A 21,624-nucleotide genomic window follows, 5' to 3' on the forward strand; every position below is an offset into this window, starting at 1 on the left:
CCTCTGTAACTGCCATCCGTGCAGGTCCACCCTCTGTAACTGCCATCCATGCAGGTCCACCCTTCTTGCTCTATCTCCATTTGGTACGGAATCCGAATATCTCACAAGCCCTATGAAAAAGTGAGTGAATAAGCAGGCAGAGGCTTCCCTGCTTCACAAAAAATAACTCCTACAAGGAGGCATTTCTACTTTCTGACATGGACTGTGTAAGAGGTCCAGGGCAAGCCATATCCTGGAACCTTTCAAAGATGCCTAACAGAGTGTTTGGCTGATGTCTAAAACATGACCAAGGAAACCGCTACAGCGAACCTTAGGTATTTGCTCTGCTGTTCCAAACTTAGGATTTAAACAGGAGTTCGATGTCCTACACTTGACCAGGTGTGCAAGGAGCTACTGGTACTTCCTGGATCCTGGGTGGCATGTGCTGCTCTTCACCTCTGTTACAAGGCCAAAAGAGCATCTGACTCTGCCCTGGTTCTACTTGCAGGACCATGTATAGGAGACACTTCTTATCTTCCTTAGCTAACTGAAACTCTAGGAAAACCACCCAAACTCACTATCATCACTCTTCAGGGATGGAGGATAGCTACTGCAGAAACAAAGAGCAGGTGAACTGATCTTGGGAGTGGTAACTCAGACTGGTGAGCTTGCTCACCTGCCGCAGCACTGGCACATTTTTCAGACTGAACTCCCCATTTGCAACATGCCCAGGACTAGTTTTCCTCCAGTTATGCCTTGCACTTAGGATGCATCTCCACCTTTTGCGCAGGGCCCTTGAAGATGGACCTCACTTGAGGTCCACCCGGTGTGCAGTTTGCCTACAGCTGCTCACTCCCTGCGCCTATGTGCTGAAGATTAGACCACATGGTTCTGTTAAAACTTTGGCCTATCCACACTAGCAGTCCCAGCTCCTTTCGTAGCCCATCAGACTTCAAATGTTTTCCATCAACATTGTCTCCCACGTGACACATGACAGTTGATCCTGTGAGTGTACTCATACCAGAGCTAATCTACATCTGTTCTACGCTTTAGGCCTCTGCTAATGGGGAGAACGCAGGTGTCCTGTGATCAAAATCCACTGGGATTTTTCATCAGGTGGTTTAAAAACGATACCCATCTTTTGTTTTTTCTTGTCTCCTGCCACTACCAGAGAGCTAGCTTGCCTCCCCAGTACCCTTTTTGGATTTTTAACATTCCTGTCTGAAATAAAGATGTCAGTCCATGCTCCCTATGGTAACCTCAGGCTTAAACATTAACAAAATGAACTGGGCTAATGAAAGTGTCTGATAATATTGAAATTACTGCATCGGTCTTTGCCCTACTTAGCAAAATTACTTGAGACACCCAGAATTATGGCTAGTCAGTAGTCCATACCCCTAGAGCTGCCTTTGAATGTGTGTACAATTGAACGCCTTGGGCACCTCCAGAGACTTAAGGGATTCATCTCTTTCGCCACCATAGAGAGCTCCAGGGCTATCAGTGGCCATGAACCTTTCACAGATTAGCATTGCTCAGTTGTTTCCTAAGAGTGGTGTTCTGTTGAAACGACCTATGGAAAAAAGAAATTCGGAGCTCGTCCAAAACCCAGAAAATATTACCAATTCTAAAGCTGTTTTCTTAAATATTTCTTGAGCAGTTAGGGGTAAAGTCCATAGACTTCATTTTGACCATACATCCTCTCTCCAGCCATTAAAGCATTATTTATAATATCCTTTACTAGACATTCATACTATTGTGTTTTATATTAATTCTGGCTTTACTTTCACCCAACTCCCAACGAGGCAGGCTGTGACTGTGACAGAGCTACTCAAGCAAGCCAAGGAGTCTTTGGAGGCCTCAGCATCCCATCTTCTACTCAAGTGTTTAGGGCTACAAGGAGCACATGCTGCCTTCCCTTGAAACTGAAAGGCAAGCCAGGATCTAGGAAAAAGACAGGCTCTTTTGTATAGCACGCCTCTGCCATCGTTCTGGTCGCTTGAAGCCATTGGCTGATGTTCAGATATGATTTGGTGGGTGTCAGTCAGTTTAAGCTTTTCTGTAGTGGTGCATTAGTGTTATGTAATGGAATTGGTCGATGTTGATGTATAGGAAGGTGACTACGAATATTGCTCTAGGATGGATTGTACTGTGATGTGAATTAAATAGTTGATATTGAAGCCTATCAAAAAAGGTTTTGCTGTTTCACACCCTTATGGCGTTCGACCGGTTTCATGTCTTGGGTATTATTTCAAACGTGTACTGCTGCATTGTTGGAGATTTATCAGTGCCATTATGTCTTTTTTTATGTGAAGCCTTTGATTGTTATTCTTTAGTCTTTGCGTTGTGAGTGGCAGAAGTAGCCACGTTTTGTTGCATTTATGAAAGCCAGGTGTTAATGGAACTTGTAGATGTTGTGGAGCTGAGTTCCAGCGATTGGGTTTGTGCTGAGAACGCCATTCCTCATATCTGAATTTGCAGTAATAAGAAGTGGTGAGCAGGAGAGCAGCATCTGGCCTGAGATGATGCATGGACCCATCTTTTTCTGTTTAGCTTATAGGCATTCTGGTTTTAATTTATTGATTATTTTGTATAGTTGATATTACATTTTGAATGAGCTTGTGCTTAGTATGTGATGCAGTAATGGGTGTAGGGGCAGTTAAGATGCGGTCTCCACAGCTGTGTGTTAAACTTGTGGGCATCTGCTTAGGTGGCAGGCTGAGGGGCCTTGGGAGAGACCATTGGCATAAAAATGGCTGAATAGTAAAATCATAATTATGGAAATAATCTTTTGCTTGCAGAAAAGTTAGAAAAGGAAAGATGTGCCCTAATGTTCAGAATGTGAAGGAGATGTTGACTCCTGAGAGGTCTGTGGAGTGAGTAAATGAAGTTATCCATCATTATCTCCAAGCTAATCATGGTGTTTGAATGGGAGTCTTGGGTCAGTGCCACATAGAACCATTTATTTTCTAATGCCTACCTATTCGCATTTCATGCCATAAATTTCTTCTGACAAGTTTCCTACCTCATCTGATAGAGGCTTCTAGTTGCAGATTCCTTACCTTAGAATTTCCTCCAGGTAACAGACTGGATCTGGGGATTTTCCTTCGAGCAGTACTCTTGCATGCTGTCATGTTGTGTCAGTTGGCTCCGCATTCATCGTAGGCGCCGTGGTTGCCGTGATGACATTGCAGTCGTACTTGAGCGCAACCCAAGCCCACTGATATCCGTTCTTTTCTTTCCATGCCAGGCGCAGATCCGGGGAAGAGCAACCCTGGTCATTTTTTGACCAAACTCGACATTTGTGTTGGCATTTTTGACTTTTTGGTGCGTTAAGGGATATTTCGTAAGACCGGCTTTAAGCTTTGCGATACTTGACACTGCATGATGTCGGACCCTCACCTGATTTGTTTGAGGTGTCTGGAGCGCAACCACAACCTGAAGTCATGCTCCGAGTGCCGGGCCATGAACCCGAAGGCTTTGAGGGAGCGGTCCCTAAAGCTTATGGTGGCCCGGCGCTCAACTTGGCGTAACTCGCGGTCTCGCTGGAGAGGAAGGTCTCGAGACTGGACCAACTTGGGTAGAAGATCTTCTCTTCCTTCAGTCTGGCATTGTGGTCCGTGAACACCGCATGCCTTTTGGGCCGTTACTGCGCAGCCATGGATGTGGAATCCCACAGGCTTGTGGGACAGGGAACCAGAGGTCTTCCCAGTCCACCCCCCACCTCTGCAGCAACCTCCAAGCCTTCCTAGTCCTTCCCCCTATCTCAGACCAGTTGGAGGCAGGATTTGCCATCACCTGCCCCACTGGGAATCCATTATGACGGACAGGTGGGTTTCGCAGATCGTCCGAAGGGACTTCTCCCTCCCCTTCAAGACTGCTCCGCCGACCATGCTTCCATCCTACAGCTGCTTACCGGAGGATCATCTGACACTTCTCCACGAGGAAGTTGCGGCTGTCTTGGCCAAGGGAGCCATAGAGAGGGTCCCTCCGCCAGAAGTAGGTTGTGGTAGTTATTCCCGCTACTTTCTGTTGCCCAAAAAGGGCAAGGGCCTATGTCCTATCCTAGACCTTCGGGCCCTCAATCTCTTCCTTAAGAAGGAGAAGTTGAAAATGCTCACTCTGGATCAGGTCCTGCCTGCCTTGGACCCAGGAGACTGGATGGTAGCGTTGGACTTGCAGGATGCTTACTTCCATATACCTGTCTTGCCTGCCCACAGGGGCTTCATACGATAAGTGGTAGGTCACAAGCAGTTTCATTTTACCCTGGTCCCCTTCGGCATTACCAGCTCCCCTAGGGTGTTCACGAAAGTGATGGCGGTGATTGCATCTCATCTGTGCAGGTTAAGGGCTTCAGTCTACTCCTACTTTCACGACTGACTGTTAAAGGCGCACACGCCCCAGAAACTTGTCTTATCAACTTCAGACCACGGCGAACCTGCTGGGTTTCACTATAAACGTGCCGAAGTCACACCTGACTTCCTCTCAGACGCTCCCTTTCATCTGAGTTGTTCTGGACACAGTGCAGTTTCGGCCCTATCCTCCTGAAATGAGAGTCCAGGGTATTCAGGCTATGATTCCATGATTCCGATATTTCGGCCTCTGTCCGGGATTTTGGTGAGAATGACTCTAAGGCTATTGGGCCTCATGGCCTCCTGTATACTGCTGGTAACACATGCCAGATGGCATAAGCGGGCTCTGCAGTGAGACCTGAAGTTCCAATGCGCGCAGTATCAGGAGAATCTCTCCAGCATGGCCTAGATCTCAGAGGGAACTGCGAAAGGCCTGCAGTGGTGGCTTTCGAATTGCGATTGGATCAGCGGCAGATCCCTGTCCCTTCCTCAAACAGATATCACAGTAGTGACAGATGTGCCACTCCTGGGATGGGGCGGCCACATGGGAGAGGCAGAGATCAGAAGTCCCTGGTCTCTGGCAGAATCCGAATTCCACATCAGTCTTTTGGAGCTCTGGGTGATCCGGCCTGGATTGAAAGCATTCCTTCTCTCTCTGAAAGGAAAGTAGTGGAGGTGTTCACGGACAACACTACCGCCAGGTGGTACTGCAACAAGCAGGGCAGAGTGGGGTCTTGGACCCTTTGTCATGAGGCTTTATACCTCTGGACGTAGCTGGAACATCAGGACATCAACCTGGTAGTTCAACACCTGGCGGGCTCGCTTAAAAACTCAGCCTTTAAAGCATAGTCGATCACGAATGGCGTCTCCATTTGGAGGTGACGCAAGTTCTCTTTCAGCAGTGGGTAGAGCCTTAGTTAGATCTGTTCACCTCTGCAGAGAATGCTCAATGTCAGCTGTTTTGTGCATTGGACTTTCTAAGGCGGCACTCGCTCTGCGATGCTTTTCGTCTCGAGTGGAACTCACGCTTCCTTTACCCCTTCCTGCCAATACCACTTCTGTCCAGAGTTCTGAAGAAGATCAAGAACGACCAGGCCCAAGTATTCCTTGTGGCTCCGGACTAGGCATGAAGAGTCCAGTATCCAGAGGTACTGAGCATGGCTACGGATCCTCCAATCAGACTGCCCCTTCGGGATGATCTTTTGCCGCAGCAGCAGGGGACAGTTCTCCACCTGAATCTGTCCAATCTTCGCCTATATGTGTGGAGATTGAGCTGCGACAGTTGACAGCTTTCTACCTTCCACCCAAAGTCTGTAATGTTAGCTTGGCAGCCAGAAGTCCCTCCACCAAACAGTATACGCCTGTTGTTGGCATAGATTTGTGGAATGGTGTACCAACAAGTCTGTTGATCCCCTTTCTGCACCTCTCTCTGAGGTTCTCTTGTTCATCCTGTCTTTGTCCCAGCAGAGCTCTCCTTTGGGCACCCTTAAAGGTTATTTTACGGCCATCTCTGCCTTTCTTCCATTGCCAGACCAACCTTACTTATTCAAATCTCCCTTTGTTGGAAAGTTCCATAAGGGACTTACCCATTTGTTTCCTCCGACCCCGTTCATTATGTCCCAATGGGACTTGAACTTGGTCCTGACTTACCTCATGTTTCCCCCTTTTGAACCAATGCACAATTGTCCCTTGCGGCTCTTAACCATTAAGACTGTTTTTTTTATTGCCATCACCTCTGCTCACAGAGTGAGGGAGCTTCAAGCTCTTTCTTCCAAGCCACCATTTTTGTCCGTTCAACCTGACAAACTGGTGCTTCATTCAAGGACCTCCTTCCTTCCTAAGGTTGTTACTCTTTTCATGTAGGCCAAACCGTCACCTTGCCTACTTTTTACGCACCCTCACATCGCTCTTATGAAGAGGGAAGACTCCACCATCTGGAACCAAAAAGAGCGTTGGCGTGCTACCTCAATTGTACGAAAGATTTCCAGGTGGACGATCAACTGTTTGTTCGATATTTGGGTGCGAAGAAAGGCAAGGCGGTGCAGAAGCGTACCATCTCCCGATGGGTATTGCTCTGCATCAAAATGTGCTACACTCTGGCAAAGAAGCAACCCCCTGAGGACTTGCGTGCTCACTCAACCAGAGCAACTGCTGCTACCACAGTAAAAGCATGCAGAGTTCCTGTCCTGGATAGCTGCCAGGCAGCAACGCGGGCATCTCTGCACACGTTCACAAAACATTACGCCTGGGCACTCAGGTCGCAGAGACAGATACTTTGGTCAATTGGTCCTGCAGGACTTTTTAGTATGATCTTGGTTCGCACCCCACCACGGGGTATGGTATTGCTTGGGTATCTATCCTAAGATAAGGAATCTGAAAATAGACGTCTCTTTCAGATGAACAAGTTACTTACATTCGGCAATGATTTATCTCATAGTGACATTCTAGTTGCAGAATCCTTACCAATCCACCCCACTCGGGAATATATTTCTGGGGACAGGGATTTCCTTTTCAGGTCCCTGGCTGTGGTGCACCAATTTCAGTGTTCTTCATGGCTCTGCACTACTGGTGTGGAAAGTCATGAAAAGAAACTGACGTCAACTTGCCGGGGTGGCCTTTCAGTACGACCGTGACATCATCACCACGACACCTACGGTGAACATGGAGTCGACTGATGCCACCTGACGGCATGCAAGAGTACTCCTCAAAGAAAAACTCTAGATCCAGACTGATGTCTGGGGGTAATTCTAAGGTAAGGAATCTGCAACTAGAATATGTCTATCCAGATAAATTGTTACCGAAGGTAAGTAACTTGTGCTTCTGTCCTACTGGTCAAGTCTTTAGTAATAAACGTGGATGTCTTTCAGTAAGTCTTCTTGTTTAATTGTAGTCTGCTTCTAGAACTTAACAATATACCAGCAAATAAATGTGTCTTCACAATACCTTTTTGCCAGATATGTATTCTATAGAGCATTGTTCTTTGGCACTTCCAGGCTCAGGTGAATATATGTTAGTGGAGCATTTAATTTGTAGGTGGTGTATTGTTAATACAGTTACTCAGTGTCCGATTAATAAAGTAATTTTTGCTCATCTCATATTCTTGCTTTGCTTGCCTTACTTTCTTTTCCTCAGGAATCCAGCTCGAGAAGGTGTTTGACTACAGTGAATACTGGGAGGTGGCTCGTGGTCTATATTCTGCCTTTGACTGCACTGCGACCATGAAGTCTGGCAATGCTGATGTGTATGAGAACGAGATCCCCGGAGGCCAGTACACCAACCTGCACTTCCAGGCCCACAGCATGGGGCTGGGAAACAAGTTCAAAGAAGTGAAGAAGGCCTATGTGGAAGCCAACAGGCTGCTGGGGGATCTCATAAAAGTGAGGGCTCGCCTTTGGTTTTAGGTGGCAATGCAGGACAGTATCTAAAAACCTGGAGGGCAGAGGACCGAAATGAGTGTCTAGCAATGTGCATTAAAGTCTTGGTGACTCTTTGTAGATTAGGGAATGCGACTAGAACAGGTCTGGGAGATAACTGAATCTGGCCTGGTGGGAGACAGTAGTCCTAGATATTTAGACACAACAGACTGATTTTCTTGTAGAGTGGATTGGCGTTACAAGATAGAATTAGAAGACCTAATGTTCACAGATTGTAGCAATATTGTCCTATTCCTAAGGAGAGTTGTGTTGGTTTAAATTGAAAGTTGAATGGTCTGGGTAGAACCAGCTATGGATAACTGCATGGCAGTGCAGGTGGTTCTGCTCTCTGGGGAAAGAAGTAACTGTAATCTCATAAATGCTATCTCAGTGAGCCCCACAGGAGGAGGCTCAGGATTGAATCCTCCGTAGGAGTAATGGGAGAACATCCTGCTCCCAATGATCCCTTATGTCCATTCATGACAGGCATGCATTTGCTAGCGCTGTGGAGTGTACATGCAGTGTCCTGACATAGCCACAGGAATCGCCGCATCTCACTGAACTTTAGATCATAAAGGACGCTGCTGGACGATTTAGTGGCTCATTGGTATCCCAACCTACGCTTTTGTTGAACTTTGAGCATGCACAGATGCTGCCAGTGACGTTTGTGCTGCTGGACAAATCATGGCTATAAAATGTGTACGAGGAAACTGGCTATTTGAGGTAGAAAAACAATTGTATAAGAATAAACTGTATTGCCTTAATTTTTCCCTCACGTTTCCTCTCTTAAGAGGGGCGATATCTCTAGTGCTGCTGACATGTGGATTCGGTCATATTGAAAACACCACTGCAGAAACAGAGAAAGAGGGTCCCTTTACATTCGGCCTCACTCTCACACTTTGCACACAGCTCTGTACCTGTCTGCCAATTGCTGTGAAATCCACCCACACATCCCCCAACCTCATCTTCATCAGTGTCATTCAGAATGAGCCATAGGCAGCGAGGCGCGTTGCGCGCACGCCGTTTGAAAATAAAGATTGCTTGGTTAAGATATGCAGCCAGGGGATTGGAATGACTGAAAAATTAAATACCAGGCCTTTTCAATTTCCAACTTATAATAACGTCCATAACAATTTACAAGCGGTGGCAGATCCTAATGCAGGCACACATTCAAATTTCCTCTATTGCTGCTAATCGCGTGAGACGGGGGGATGCTGGATTATAGCGAAATAAAGTAGCGAGATGGCTTGGCCCTTTCCAGGCTAGCTCCTGGAGAGGAAATTTCCATTCTGTTTACTTTGTTCCCACGAGGCGCTGCCTGCAGGCTTTTGTGCGAAATTACAGTAATGGTGGCTTTGGAGGTCTAAAGAGGGCCATTTCTCGAGGGTTGTGGCTGAAGTAATCCTGTTTCATAGTTTGAGTGCTTTTCCGCTTTATTGTAGCTCCTAAACTCGCCTAGGCAGATAGCTTTGTTGCCGCTCAGCACATTCCATTCGACCGATTCCTCAACTTCAGTTCCATGACTGAAATATCCTGACATTATTACTTTTTACACCTATAATACTTAAAAAGTCGCAGTTGTTATTCGTGTGACCATCTTTTGGAGTACTCATAAAATCTTCAGTTGTAAGTGAAAATTGCAGCTGTTTTTTAGCCTCTAATTGCTTCCAATACTCCAAAGAGCTTGTTGACTCTAAGTGAGGTTTAGTTGTCATAAATAGACTTTTCAAATACACATTCAAGTTTTTGATCACCTCTTGGGGCTGGCTACAAGGGTTCTGTGCTCAATAGAGTATGAGTTACAGACTTTCCTCATTTCTCAGTCGTGTGTCCGCACCGTGAGTGCAGCATATTCCCAGCTGGTTAGCAGTCCAATCAGGAGGACATCATTTGCAGTGCTCTAAAACTCCACTGCACTCTTGAGGTACGCACCAAGAGGAAATCCCAAAGATTACAATTTCCATCCCTTTTGGATACCACCTTTCATCTAGATTGCTTTGTTAATTGTCCAATAACGAGGAGTCTGTTCATACTCGTAGGCCTTTTTCAGCTCTTACTCAACACCAATAGAAGGCATTTTCCTAACCCAAGAACCGATGCTCCAAGAGGAAATAACTTCCTCTTAGATTGCTTCATAAAATACTAAAGAACATTTACAAAGATTAATGGAGTGATCATTTTGACTCTCATATCCTTCTGAAATGGCATTGGTTTTGGTTGATTTTTGCAGTCGTTCCATGCATATTGATGCTGGTCGATTTGTTCTCAGCTTGTTGGGAATTTGACAGGATCAAAGAGCTGGGAATATATACAGTTGCATTTCTAATGTGAAATTAAAAACTGCTTTTTTGATGAAGCTTAAGTCTGCAAATTAGGATTGAGCAACCTAAGGAATGACACCCCTTAGCTACACCCAAAATGTCTATGGTGTGGATGATCAGGTCTGTGAGGTATAAATGCAAAGTGGGGCAGGTTTTAGTACAGAGCATTATCTGTTTATCTTTAAACTAACACACTGCAAGTTTTGGAGCCCATGTACACTGCTTATGTTCCTTTATTAACCTGTGTCTCATCTATATCCCAGGTCACGCCTTCCTCAAAGATAGTTGGTGACTTGGCCCAGTTTATGGTGCACAATGGCTTGACTCGGGAGGAAGTGGAGACCTCAGCAGACGAACTGTCGTTCCCGCTGTCTGTCGTGGAGTACCTGCAAGGTTTCATTGGAGTACCACATGGTGGCTTCCCAGAGCCGTTCCGTTCGAAGGTAAGAGCTCCCACACTTCCAGAATTGTATACAGCACATGCCTTTTTACAGCTTTCTGTTTGAAGGTTGTTAAACACACAGCCTGATTTTCTTGTGAGCTGTAGGAGTTTCTATGTTGAGAGGAGTCTATACATAAAGATGTCATTTTAGATTGTTGTAACTCAGAAAGACATAGAAATAAGTATTTCACTGATGACATTCTTAGAGTGCTTCAAATCGAAGATGTGACCATTACACCAATGATATTGCCCACGCCCAAATGCGTGTAGAGAGAGATGATTTAAAGAGTCGTATTGTTTTATACTCATTGGGGCAAGGTTTTAAAACTGCTAAAGGTGTTCAGAAGCATAAAATAAAAAAGACAAAACACTGTTGTTTCCCATTCTAGTGGGTATATTTTGGATCCTTTTGACAGTTTGCATTGTACTATGTTCTTTCAGATCAGTTGTTTAGCAGTGAATTGCTGTCTGTAGAGTTGATTGTGAATGACCAGCTTTGTCACTGGTAAGACCATGTTGTAAGTAATGTTGTGCCCAGACTTCATCCATGTAGTATTTGAGAAGCTAGAGCAACGGGAATCATTGGAGGCAGCAACAGTGTTGAATTGCAGTGCGGTCTGTGGTTGGAATGCATACAACCAATCCGACTCTGTCTGCAGGCTTTCCTAGTTCTTTGTTGATGGATGCGCCAGCTTCAAAGTAGACAGCCCTAGGTGCCGACACATTGGATGGAAGGGACACCAGCTCACCCTGCTGGCTTGGAAGTGAGTGCCACGTCTTGCTCTCCTCCTTGAAGTGGATGACAAAATCCTTCTAGTTCTGAAGAATTATTCAAAGGCAATATTTTAGGACACTGGTGCTTATGAAATGTTGGTGCTTTATCCACCGTGAGAGCTCCATTTTAAGTATTACTTCACAATTCCTTCCCGTTTGCGACCAAATGTACTTTGCTTTAATATCTTGCAGGGCAAAAATCGACCTATTTAATATGCCTTCCCTCTATCTGGCACAGAAAAAAGTGATCCTGGGATGGTTTCAGGCATATAGAATTCCACCATGCTTTCTCCCTGGTGGAAGATCTAAGCAGTTAGTGTTAGCTTTTTAGTGGGGTGCTGGTATTTCTAATCAGGAGCACCAAATGTTTGTGGTTGTACAACCATCCATTTAGTGACCCTACTGAAAGCTTGTGAAGTTACTTTACTCTGATAAGGGTATGGGGCGAGTGTCTTATCAGCAAAAACCTAGGACCTCTCTGGTGCCCTTCCAGAATTGACATCCATCCTTTAAGGCTCAGAGCCGGAATGATCAAATGGTGGACAAAGGGTCATGAAAAATAAAAAATAATGCAGTGAAGCTTAGGGCCTTGTGTCTCACTGTGCGTGACATAATATCTCAGGATGCATGCTAAGTATGAAAGCAGTCCCATTCTACAGAAAATGGTGGAGAAGCCTGCCATTCAGAAGACTATTTTCTGATTCTTTGTGATGGAACAGCTATCTGTAGAAACCAGATCACTCTTTGAGTTTGTGCATGCACTAGAAGCATACATTTTAATTCATAATTTTACTGATAAATGGCTATCCCTTCTTTGTACAGGATCCTTCTTCCATTTGTAAATCTGATCAACGTGTTGCTGGCAAGATTACTGTGTGAGTTAAGCTCTTTGTGCTGAGATCTGTGTACAGCATTCAGTTAATAGCTTGAAGCTCAGCTGAGTCGAGGTGGATACATAAGTATCATACTGGTGAAAGTAGGGCCATGAGCGATATGTGAAATATAAATTACTAATGTTAGAATGAATATCTGACATCCTACCTTATTCCAGGACATTACTATGAGTTTGAGTGTGAGGTTGTGAGGTGGATAGCTTTGCTAGATAACAATATTATAAGTCAATAACTTTTCCTTTCTCATTTATTATCCTTGTAGTGCAGGTGTCTCCAGGACCACTAGTCTTTCCCTACTATTTGTGTAGTTCTAGCTAGAGCATGGGGTCCTCAGTCAGTGTGATTTTCATTGCACAATGTGGGTGTGATGGTGGATAACTTTTTATATTGTGACACATCCTGTCCTGCTCCCCTTGATGGTTTCTTCCATTTGTTATCAGGTCTTGAAAGATCTCCCCCGCATAGAAGGGCGACCTGGGGCATCGCTCCCAGCCATGGACTTCCAGAAGCTGGAAGATGACTTGAAAGCCAGGCATGAAGACATCACCCCTGAAGACGTTATGTCGGCTGCCATGTATCCCAAGGTGTTTGAAGAATACAAGGATTTCAATAAACAGTTTGGACCCGTTGAGCACTTGAACACCCGGCTGTTCCTAGAGGGACCAAAAATTGCAGAGGAGTTTGAGGTAAAAAGCCACACACTGATCAATCTCCCTAGGCAGTGAAGGGCACTTCATGGTTTTAAGGCTTGATGAAGAAGAAAAATTGAAGGAGGTGCATGAAGACCCAATCCCAACATTCAGTGTAGCCCCTGAATCTTTTCCACAGTTTCTGCTGATTTTCTCCACCCAGACATTGCAGTACCAAAATCATTTCACAGCTTTACCAGCGAACCTCAGTTCTGATCTGCAAGCTGAAACCTAAAAACACTTCTACCAGTGCACTACGTTTGTTACTGGTTCAGCCCCTACAAAGCGAGTACATGCACACCACACACAGCTGTCAGTACACCTTGATTTTCGCCTGCTGCGCCCACTTCTGTCACAGGAGGGCCACCCCTAAAAAGCTCTTATACAATTTTATGGCAATGCTCCTTATAACCTCTGAATTTTTTTCTCATCTGTGATATCCTTCACAACCTTTTACACCCCCACCTTTGTCTGTTGCAAGGCAAATTATGGCTTACCAGGAACACACATGGGCTTGGAATCTACCCGTTGCTTACCACTGGGTATTTTTTTCTTGTCACTCATTTGCCTCCTTGTTGTTGGTGTCCCAGCTTGTCAATCTTGTGTTCGCCCCTCCTGTGGTGCATTGCCTCTGTATAATCTCTTTGATTACTTGCTTTTCAGGCACTACTTTTTCATTTCATGAAGCATTCCAATAGGTTGTGTGTTTTTGAACCGTCTCCCTCATCTACGTCTATTTATATATATTGCGCTCCATGTTGTACTCTGTTACCCAGCTGCTTCTACCCAGCCCTCCCTCTTGCCTGTTTGCATCCCCATTGCTTCCCCTCACCAGTGCATCCTCTTTTCTTTAGCTCTCTTCATCCCCCGTTGCTTTTGCATCCCCTTCAGCCCCCACTTCCTCTCGCAAGCCCTCCTGTGTTGCTTCTGCTAACCCCCACCCTTCCCTGTGCTGCTCTAACGTTCGTACCCCCAGCATCCGTCTGTTGATTCGCCATTCCCCACATCCTCCTCCATATACCTTCCACTTCCCGCGCCAGCACGCTTACAAAACTGCTTTTGCGCATTTTCTTTTCTTTTTAGTTGCTGAGCCAACGTATATCAGTAACTTAAAAGAAAAAAAAGCGCCTGTGTCAAAGGATTTTTTTGCCACATTGCTGATGATATGCAGCATGGCCAGAAACCATTGGCAAAGGTAATAGGTCACAAATGCACATCCTATTGGCTTTGCCAATGCATGTTGAGACTTTGTGTCCTGTGATCTTCTGGCTAACAATTTTAAACAACTGTTGTGTTAAAAAAGCGCCAAGACTCGTTGTGAGCAGTACCTTTACAAGGAAGACTTAAAATAACAGGCGGGACTAAGCACAGCTCCACCAGTGTCCCTCACTCCTGGCCTGCAGAACTCCTCTGTGTCTTTTGTACCCCGGGAACAAATGGCCTGCTGCTGCCTTGCAGCACCCCTTCTGTCCTACCACTGGAACAATCCAGATCTGTCGTTATCCTTCGGAACGAGTGATCCACTGAAGCCACGCTAGTCCATCTTTGCAAACCCCGTATAGCGGTGTAACTCTTTCCCCTTGTGGCCTGTCGGTCTCCCCTGCGTACAGTTGCTGATGCACCTCCATCCTGGCTCCAGCCCCCGCTGCTATGATGTATCTTTAACCTTTACTCATATTCCCAGACATCCCAATCGATGGCAGTCAGAGGAGCGTTCTGCCCCAAAGCCCTTGAAGTCCCCTGCCCCCGCCGCTATGGCTGTCACTGTGGCGAGACGGAGCTCGCTCTAATAATGGCCTGCGCACGCTTCGTCAGCAGTGGAGGGCGCGGGCGCTTTGCCAGCCACGGCTGCTGGGATTCCGCCTGGAAACCGGCCTGTTACTGACATCTCTTCATCTAAAGTAAAATAAAAAAAAGAGGGAAAAAACAGTCGTCTCTGCGTTTGGAGCCTGTGTGTCCGTCTGGGAGTATGTCACGCAGGCTGTGGGCGCAGGTTTCGAGTTTGAGCTGAATTCCAGTCAGGCAGTCTGAGCTCACCGCAAATTGTTGTTGGAGCACAAGCATGGACGCATTTACTGAATAATCCAGGAGAGCGCATCGCCTCACATATTCCCCCATGACCAAGCACTGGGTTGAGAAACAACGTTATAACGTGCTGTTCCCGTATAAAACGGTCTGTAATTTTCTCATTGTAGCCTGTGCAAAAAAGTAGCTGCTCAAAATGTAATAAGAGATTACTTTTGACATGACACTGCCAGTGAAAGGCAGGCCCATGAAGCGAGGGTCGCGAAGCAGAATTACAACTGGTTCATAAACTGTTAAGGAAGAGCTAGCTGACAGAATCGTCATTAGCAGAAAGGAGAGATTTATGGCAGCTTGTTTTTTTTGCAGGAATCCCTACCTCTTACCACACTGTATGCACTAGAATTATTTTTGAAATGACTTACATGGGGCTAGACGGTGCACAATGACACACTCCCTCATGAGGAAAGGGGTAAAAGGCTGCTTTAATAGATCAGGTTTGGAAAATGTGCCATCAGATGTCTTACAAAGCTTAATAGCCTCACTAGTGCATTGAACGATCCTAGTGTTAGGCCAGCCTGAGAGCAGACGTACTGAGAATTAAAAACCTTTGTCAACTGACGACAACATGCTCCTGTTCTGGAGCCATATTGCCTTGTTTGATGATCAGGAGCTATTTCAGATTGTTCTATTTGGTGCTGAAAAAAGTGTTGCCTATGTCTTTTTCAGGTGGAGTTGGAACGCGGGAAGACCCTTCACATCAAAGCGCTGGCTTTGGGAGACCTCAGCAAGAATGGGCAACGAGAGGTGTTCTTCGAACTGAATGGACAGCTGCGCTCTGTGCTGATCAAGGACACCCAGGCCATGAAGGTAAGAAGGTAGTGCTGAGAGAAACTGGGTGCCTCTGTGGTGAGTGATCTGCTGGAAGATGGAATCACTCTTCTTGTTGCAGCAACTCATGTCGTATAGGAGGCACATTTGATTGTGAGGAAAGTGTTGAAGCAGGTATTCAGGACAGTGTTTTGGAAACTCTTTGGACATCCCTACTAAAAGAAAATCCGTAGAACAGGATTCACCTCCACAAGGAAAGACGAACTTTCCAAACACAACCTCAAGAAGTTTTCTTTTTTAAACACTGTGATTTCGTCTGGAAAAATATATTTTACTGAAGCACTCCCGTATAAGTAATGTTCCACATTAAATAAAAAATAATAATAATTGGTTAGGAAATGGTGGGGCTGTGGGAGTGGTTGACATTCTCAACATATCTGGCCTGCAAGTAAACATTTATGACCGTAAAAAGTAATGTCAGCTGACCAAGAGGGAGGACAGTTCAAAACTGACCCAAATTATTTGTGCTTTACAGCAAGTTTGGTTATTCATGGCCCGTTGTAAAGTACAGCACATGGACATAACATAGGCCCCTGCAGCCAAGAGGGACCCATTCAGTTCAAACAAGGTCAATGGATTTCTGTGAGCGAAGGGAGTCTCGGGCTCTCAGCACATTCAGTAGGGGTGGGCATCATTTTGTGTTACACCACAGATGCTCAAGGAGCTTTTTGGTGCTATCAGACAATAAATTATGCATAGAGTGGAAAAACGTTAGGTACCCTCCACATTCGTCCTGTATGAATGAGGGGGGTATGTCCACTGATGAGTTCACTCTAGCAACACACGATGCTCTTTGGCTATCCTCCGGACTAGCAAATTTGGAGCCATTCGGACAGTGTTTTTTTAATGCTATGTGCAGTAATTTGAAGAAATATGTTCCGATTAAAGAAAAAAACGGGGAAAGAAGTATGTTTTATGATAGTGGTTATTTTAATATATGTTGCTGATAGTGCGCTGGCTGTTATCAGCTGTGCTTCTGAACAGCACATGTAGGCCTCCATTATAACTAATGTGAGAAAACTGCACCAGTAGTTTCCACATTTGACATTTTCAGGACTGCTGGATTCAGTACGCATAGTATTCAGGATTACCTCACACATATTTCCTGTGAGTAATTAATAATTACCGTAGAAATTGTTGTTTCTGCACAATTTCGATATGTAATTCTGACACTGGATAGTTTTCCACAAACATAATAAAGCAGGTTTTACCTGGCTATTTGGAAAGCTTCGAGTGTGTGGTATTACATCTCTGAATTCTAATTCTGGTACATTCTCCCACTTCCGCCCAAATGATGCTCTCTGCGATAGTCAACTGAGGGCCATATTGTAGAACCTCCCGTGAAGCTGCTGTCACGCTCCACGCACCGCTTGCTTTTAACGCCACACTCCCGTGTTTGGACACAGGCATTGGTGTTTTTTCCACCGTACTGTTCCCTGGCTGCTGCTTTCTTTGGGTGTGAACAGCACCGTCCTTCCATCACTTGCTGCGTTAGTCCTTTGTGCCCTGTAGGTTCATCTCTGGAGCCTATTTCACACGCCTGGGATCTTCGAAAGGTTTGCTGGCTCGGTTGATAGGCCCAAAAGTGATCTCTTGTGGCGACCACTTGCTATGTAGTTTTCTATAGCCCACCCACCCTCAGCACAGACGACCACTAGAATTCCTCCTTTGTGTGCTCAGGAAATAAACACATGACCAGTCTGCGAGCACTGTCAGTGGTAGATGACCCACTTACGTGGCAGTCTGCGGACCTTCCTTTGGGGAGGTGCCCGAGTGCCCCAGCAGATAGGCTTCGAGCTCTCTGCGCTGTGCCATCCGACGCCATCTTGAGTAGCCACCACATTGACACTTGCAGCTTCGCCTACTCGTCTATCCTTGCGCCCCCTCCCACCCCCTTGGGCAGCGATGCGCGGAGCGTTGTGGGAGCTGAGGCTGCGCGGCATCCTCCTTGGCTCGTTGTTTAGACAGAATGGAAATAATTGAAGTGTTGAGTGCTGCGTCCCCCGGCACCCCTCTTTCAATTATTGATGTCTGCAGATGCACAACTCTGGCATATGCCTCCCGCCTTGGAAGCTCTTTCTCTCCGGCACCTCTTTCTTCAGCTTGAATCTCTGCCAGCAGAAGTCCTCCGCCCCTCCACTGAGCCCGCCCCTGCTTGCTGAGCGTGGAAAGCGCTTTCGACTCAATTGAACCATTAAGGCTTGTTTACCGTAACCTGGCCCCAGGTTGCGAGGCGTGGGAGCGGTGCCCTGTCCGCCTGGATGCCTGGGCCTTGCGCTAGCCGGGCAGTGGCAGTGCGCTCTTCCAGAAGGGGTGCTACCCTCCCTTTTTTACATGGTGGGCAAAAAAAAAGAAAAGAAAATGGATTAAACCCAGATCGTTGTGACTGAGGATGAATGTTTACATTGTTTAGCATCCCGTCCATCATATGTTCTTTTTGCTTTTGTTGTTTTAAGTGGAAAGGGTGTGCCCAGATGTGGGTCCAGTGCTCACTGTGCCACTGGATTCAAGCTAGCCTAGCTGATCAGATAAACTGATAGGTCCCAAGATGCTTGTTTACGGTCCAGGGAGGACCTGGCTTGGCAGTTTGGGCTGGACTGTTCCAATGGTAAACAGGGTCAATCAAGACTGATTTGCAAATGGCTGGGTCCAAACTTGGGTGGCGTGGTAGGCAGAAAAATGATGGATTAAACAAAAATGTTTGTGCACCAGTGCATGAAAATATGTAAATACAAGTGATAGTACCCCTGGCATTAATGGTCGCTACTTTAACAATCCCAAAAAAATATGGAGTAGCAATATTAAACTGCATATTTTATTATGAATTATCCCTAACTCACAGCATAATAATATGAAATCACCAATTGCGATTACCTTAAAGGATTGCGCAGGTAAGATCTATTGAGCTTAGCTCTGCAACAAATGAGGAGGTGGAGGAAATTAAGACACTCTTGGTGCTTCTTGGAAGTATCTTGAACTTGCTGACTTTGCTAACATTTGCTCCACCAGACCCCTTGTATTTTGTTTCTGAACCCCAATTTGTGCAGATCAGTGTCATCGTTATAACATTTCTCAGACCCGAAGGGCAAGGGGGTTAGTGTTTCAGACTGTTCTTTTTCTACACATAATTGTGGAGCATCTGTGAAGTATGGGCTCGCATGGTCAACCATAACAGAGCTTTCTCTCTGTCTCCGTCTGAAGGGCGAGAGGGAGTTAAAACCACAATAGACGCATCAGAAGGAACGTCAACACCAATCTTATGTTAAGTAACTATTTAATGATAGAAATTAGGTTATTAGGTTTTTAGAGGGATACCCCTACCAATTAAAAACAAAAAAGCTCACTCTGGTTAGATTAGAATACAGCTCTGAGAGAATCTCTGGCCAGCTGCTAGTTGCTATGGCACACACAACATGTTGTCCCCAAAGAAGTGCATTCCAAGTAGTAACAACAGTTTAAAGTGAAGAACTCCACACAATAAAATTCCCAAACCAATTCCAAACATTGGCAAAGCCCATAGGTCTTGCCTATGCAAGAGATATTGGCTTTGCCAATGTGTTTTAGCCATGTTGTACACCAGCGTGGCTGCTCTTCAGCATGGCTAAAGGTTAGTGGCATGGAATGTCGTAGAGTGGCATGGAATGGCAAAGAGTAGAGTGTTGTAGAATAGAGTGGCAGAGAGTGTTTTGTATTGATGTGGCATACTGAGGAGTTGTGTAGAGTGTCGTACACTAAAGTGGCATAGTTGGCTGGTGTAGCGTGCATTGACGTAGAATGTTGCAGAGTATGGTGGCGTAGAGTGCAGTGACGTAGATTAAAATTGAGTGGCACAGAGTGGAGTGCAGTAGAGTTGAGTGATGCACATGACAGTGGCGCAGAGTAGACTGAAGTGGCATAGAGTTCAGAGATGCAAAGTAGAGTGCAGTGACAGTGCAGCCGTGTAGACTGCATTAGTGCATAGTGGCACAGAGTTCAGTGGCGTAGGGTGGCACAGAGTGCAGTGGCATAGAGTAGATGGTTTCAGAGTAGAGTGAAGTGGCATGGAATGGAGTGGTGCAGGATAAGTGCAGTTGCATTGAGCAGCACATATTGTAATGGTGTAGAGTAAAGTGCAGTGACATAGACTGCAGTGGTGCAGAGTAGGTTAGAGTGGCATACAGTGGATTGACATAGAGTTCATGGGTGGCATAGAGTTGAGTGTTACAAAGTAAAGTGCATTCGTTTAGAGTGTATTGGCATAGAATGTAGTGGCGTAGAGTGCAGTGTTGCAGAGTGGCGTGGAGTTGTGCAGAGTAGATTGGTGTGGCCCAGGATGGAGAGGTGTAGAGTAGAGTGGAGTGGCGAAAAGTGCATTGGCATAGAGTTGAGTGCTACAGGGTAGAGTTGAAAGGCATAGTGTGCAGTGACGTTAAGTGGGAGTGGTGTAGAGTGGTATGTAGTGGTGCAAAGTAGAGTGAAGTATTCATGATGTGGTAACACACTGTAATTACAGACAACACATTTTAAATTGAAATGACCATTATAGTTGCACAGGCATGCAGTTTTGCTAAAAAAAACTATACAGTACACAGACAAAAATGTGTGGAAATTCTGTCACTTAGTGTAGATCATATTAAAGTGTTTGTTTCCAACACACTTTAGAAATAAATAAAAAAAAGTGCTTTGTGTTCCTATTTCTGATATATTTTGAAATACTTACACAGTTCATTTAAATGTGGTGTGCTAGAAGAAAGCTCTTTCCTACGCCCAGTATCCAGCAAGATTGTCACATAAATCCCCTCACATTGAAGTCAGTGAAAGAAAGGTAAACAACTGCCTTCAGAAGATAATGCCTGACATTTGACCTCTGTCTTTGAATGCACAGCAAATGTGATGAGATAAGAACAAGATTTACAGGCCTGTTTACAGAAAGGGGGCACTCAGAAGGATACTGTAAATAATGTTTGAGCAAGGGAAGGTACAAACACAAGCTGGACAGCCTAAAACAAAGGCAGAAATGGAAAGCAAGAAAATGCAAGTTACAAACCACAAAGTCAGTGACAAGCAACAGACATAATGGATTCCAAGGTCAGCTTTCTGAATGTCCCCCAAGATGCCTTTAGCAAACCAGACAGTTCACTGTCTGATAGGACACAACCTAAGAAACTGTAGAAAAGTTTTAATGCGTAAAAACACACCAGCATCCTCAAAATAGGTTAATGGATCCCAGAGATGTGGATTTTTTTAAAACTCTAAGGCAAAAAGGACCTAGAAAAAGTAAGCACTAAGCACAGCCATCAATTTTTGGGTGAACCGGGGCTTAAGCACAATTGCAGGCCAACTGTGATGTAACAGACGTCTGATATCCCACATGGGTTGTCCCAGTCAAAGCTATTGCATATAGATTTAGTCTCAAATTGCTGGGAAAGCTTATTCTGGTCTGTCCTGCAACTGCTATTACCACAGGGAAAGCTTTCTAGGAACCAGGTTTCTCTACAGCCGCATGTTTTGCAGGGTCTAACTTCTGTAGACCGCTGGGGCCTCTTGGAATTAGGAGAGTTCTGTTTTTTTGTAACCCTGAAACAGGTAAAGAGGAAGCCAATCACTTAACCTTGGAGAGCAGTTCTATTCCATCGGTGCCACTAGGACTCAGATGTCCCTGGGTCCTTGTTTGAGTGTTCTTCTTCCAGCAGGAGTCAGATGTCAGGATTCTTCTTCCAACAGGGCCTTCTTCAGATGGGCTTTTCCCAGATCCAGGAATGGTTTTAGGAGGTGATGGTTGAGGTGCCAAATTATCCTCCACACTAGCCAGTGATTGGAGAAAATTCTGCCACCTAATCCTAACTATTCTTGCTTTCTCCCCACGCCTTTG

General features: G+C 45.4%; 1 protein-coding gene across 3 annotated transcripts in view; it reads left to right on the forward strand.

The window, feature by feature from the left end:
• The window catches only part of PC (pyruvate carboxylase), a 1,846,452-nt gene that overhangs the window by 1,796,315 nt on the left and 28,513 nt on the right, over window positions 1-21,624 (forward strand). For all 3 annotated transcript variants that reach the window (XM_069207836.1, XM_069207837.1, XM_069207835.1), the window contains 4 exons: window positions 7,461-7,705; window positions 10,326-10,505; window positions 12,612-12,857; window positions 15,612-15,752. In XM_069207836.1, the coding sequence (XP_069063937.1) occupies window positions 7,461-7,705; window positions 10,326-10,505; window positions 12,612-12,857; window positions 15,612-15,752 (812 nt within the window). The remainder of the gene's footprint in view (window positions 1-7,460; window positions 7,706-10,325; window positions 10,506-12,611; window positions 12,858-15,611; window positions 15,753-21,624) is intronic.

This window comes from Pleurodeles waltl, chromosome 9, assembly GCF_031143425.1.
Source record: "Pleurodeles waltl isolate 20211129_DDA chromosome 9, aPleWal1.hap1.20221129, whole genome shotgun sequence".
Lineage (NCBI taxonomy): Eukaryota > Metazoa > Chordata > Amphibia > Caudata > Salamandridae > Pleurodeles > Pleurodeles waltl.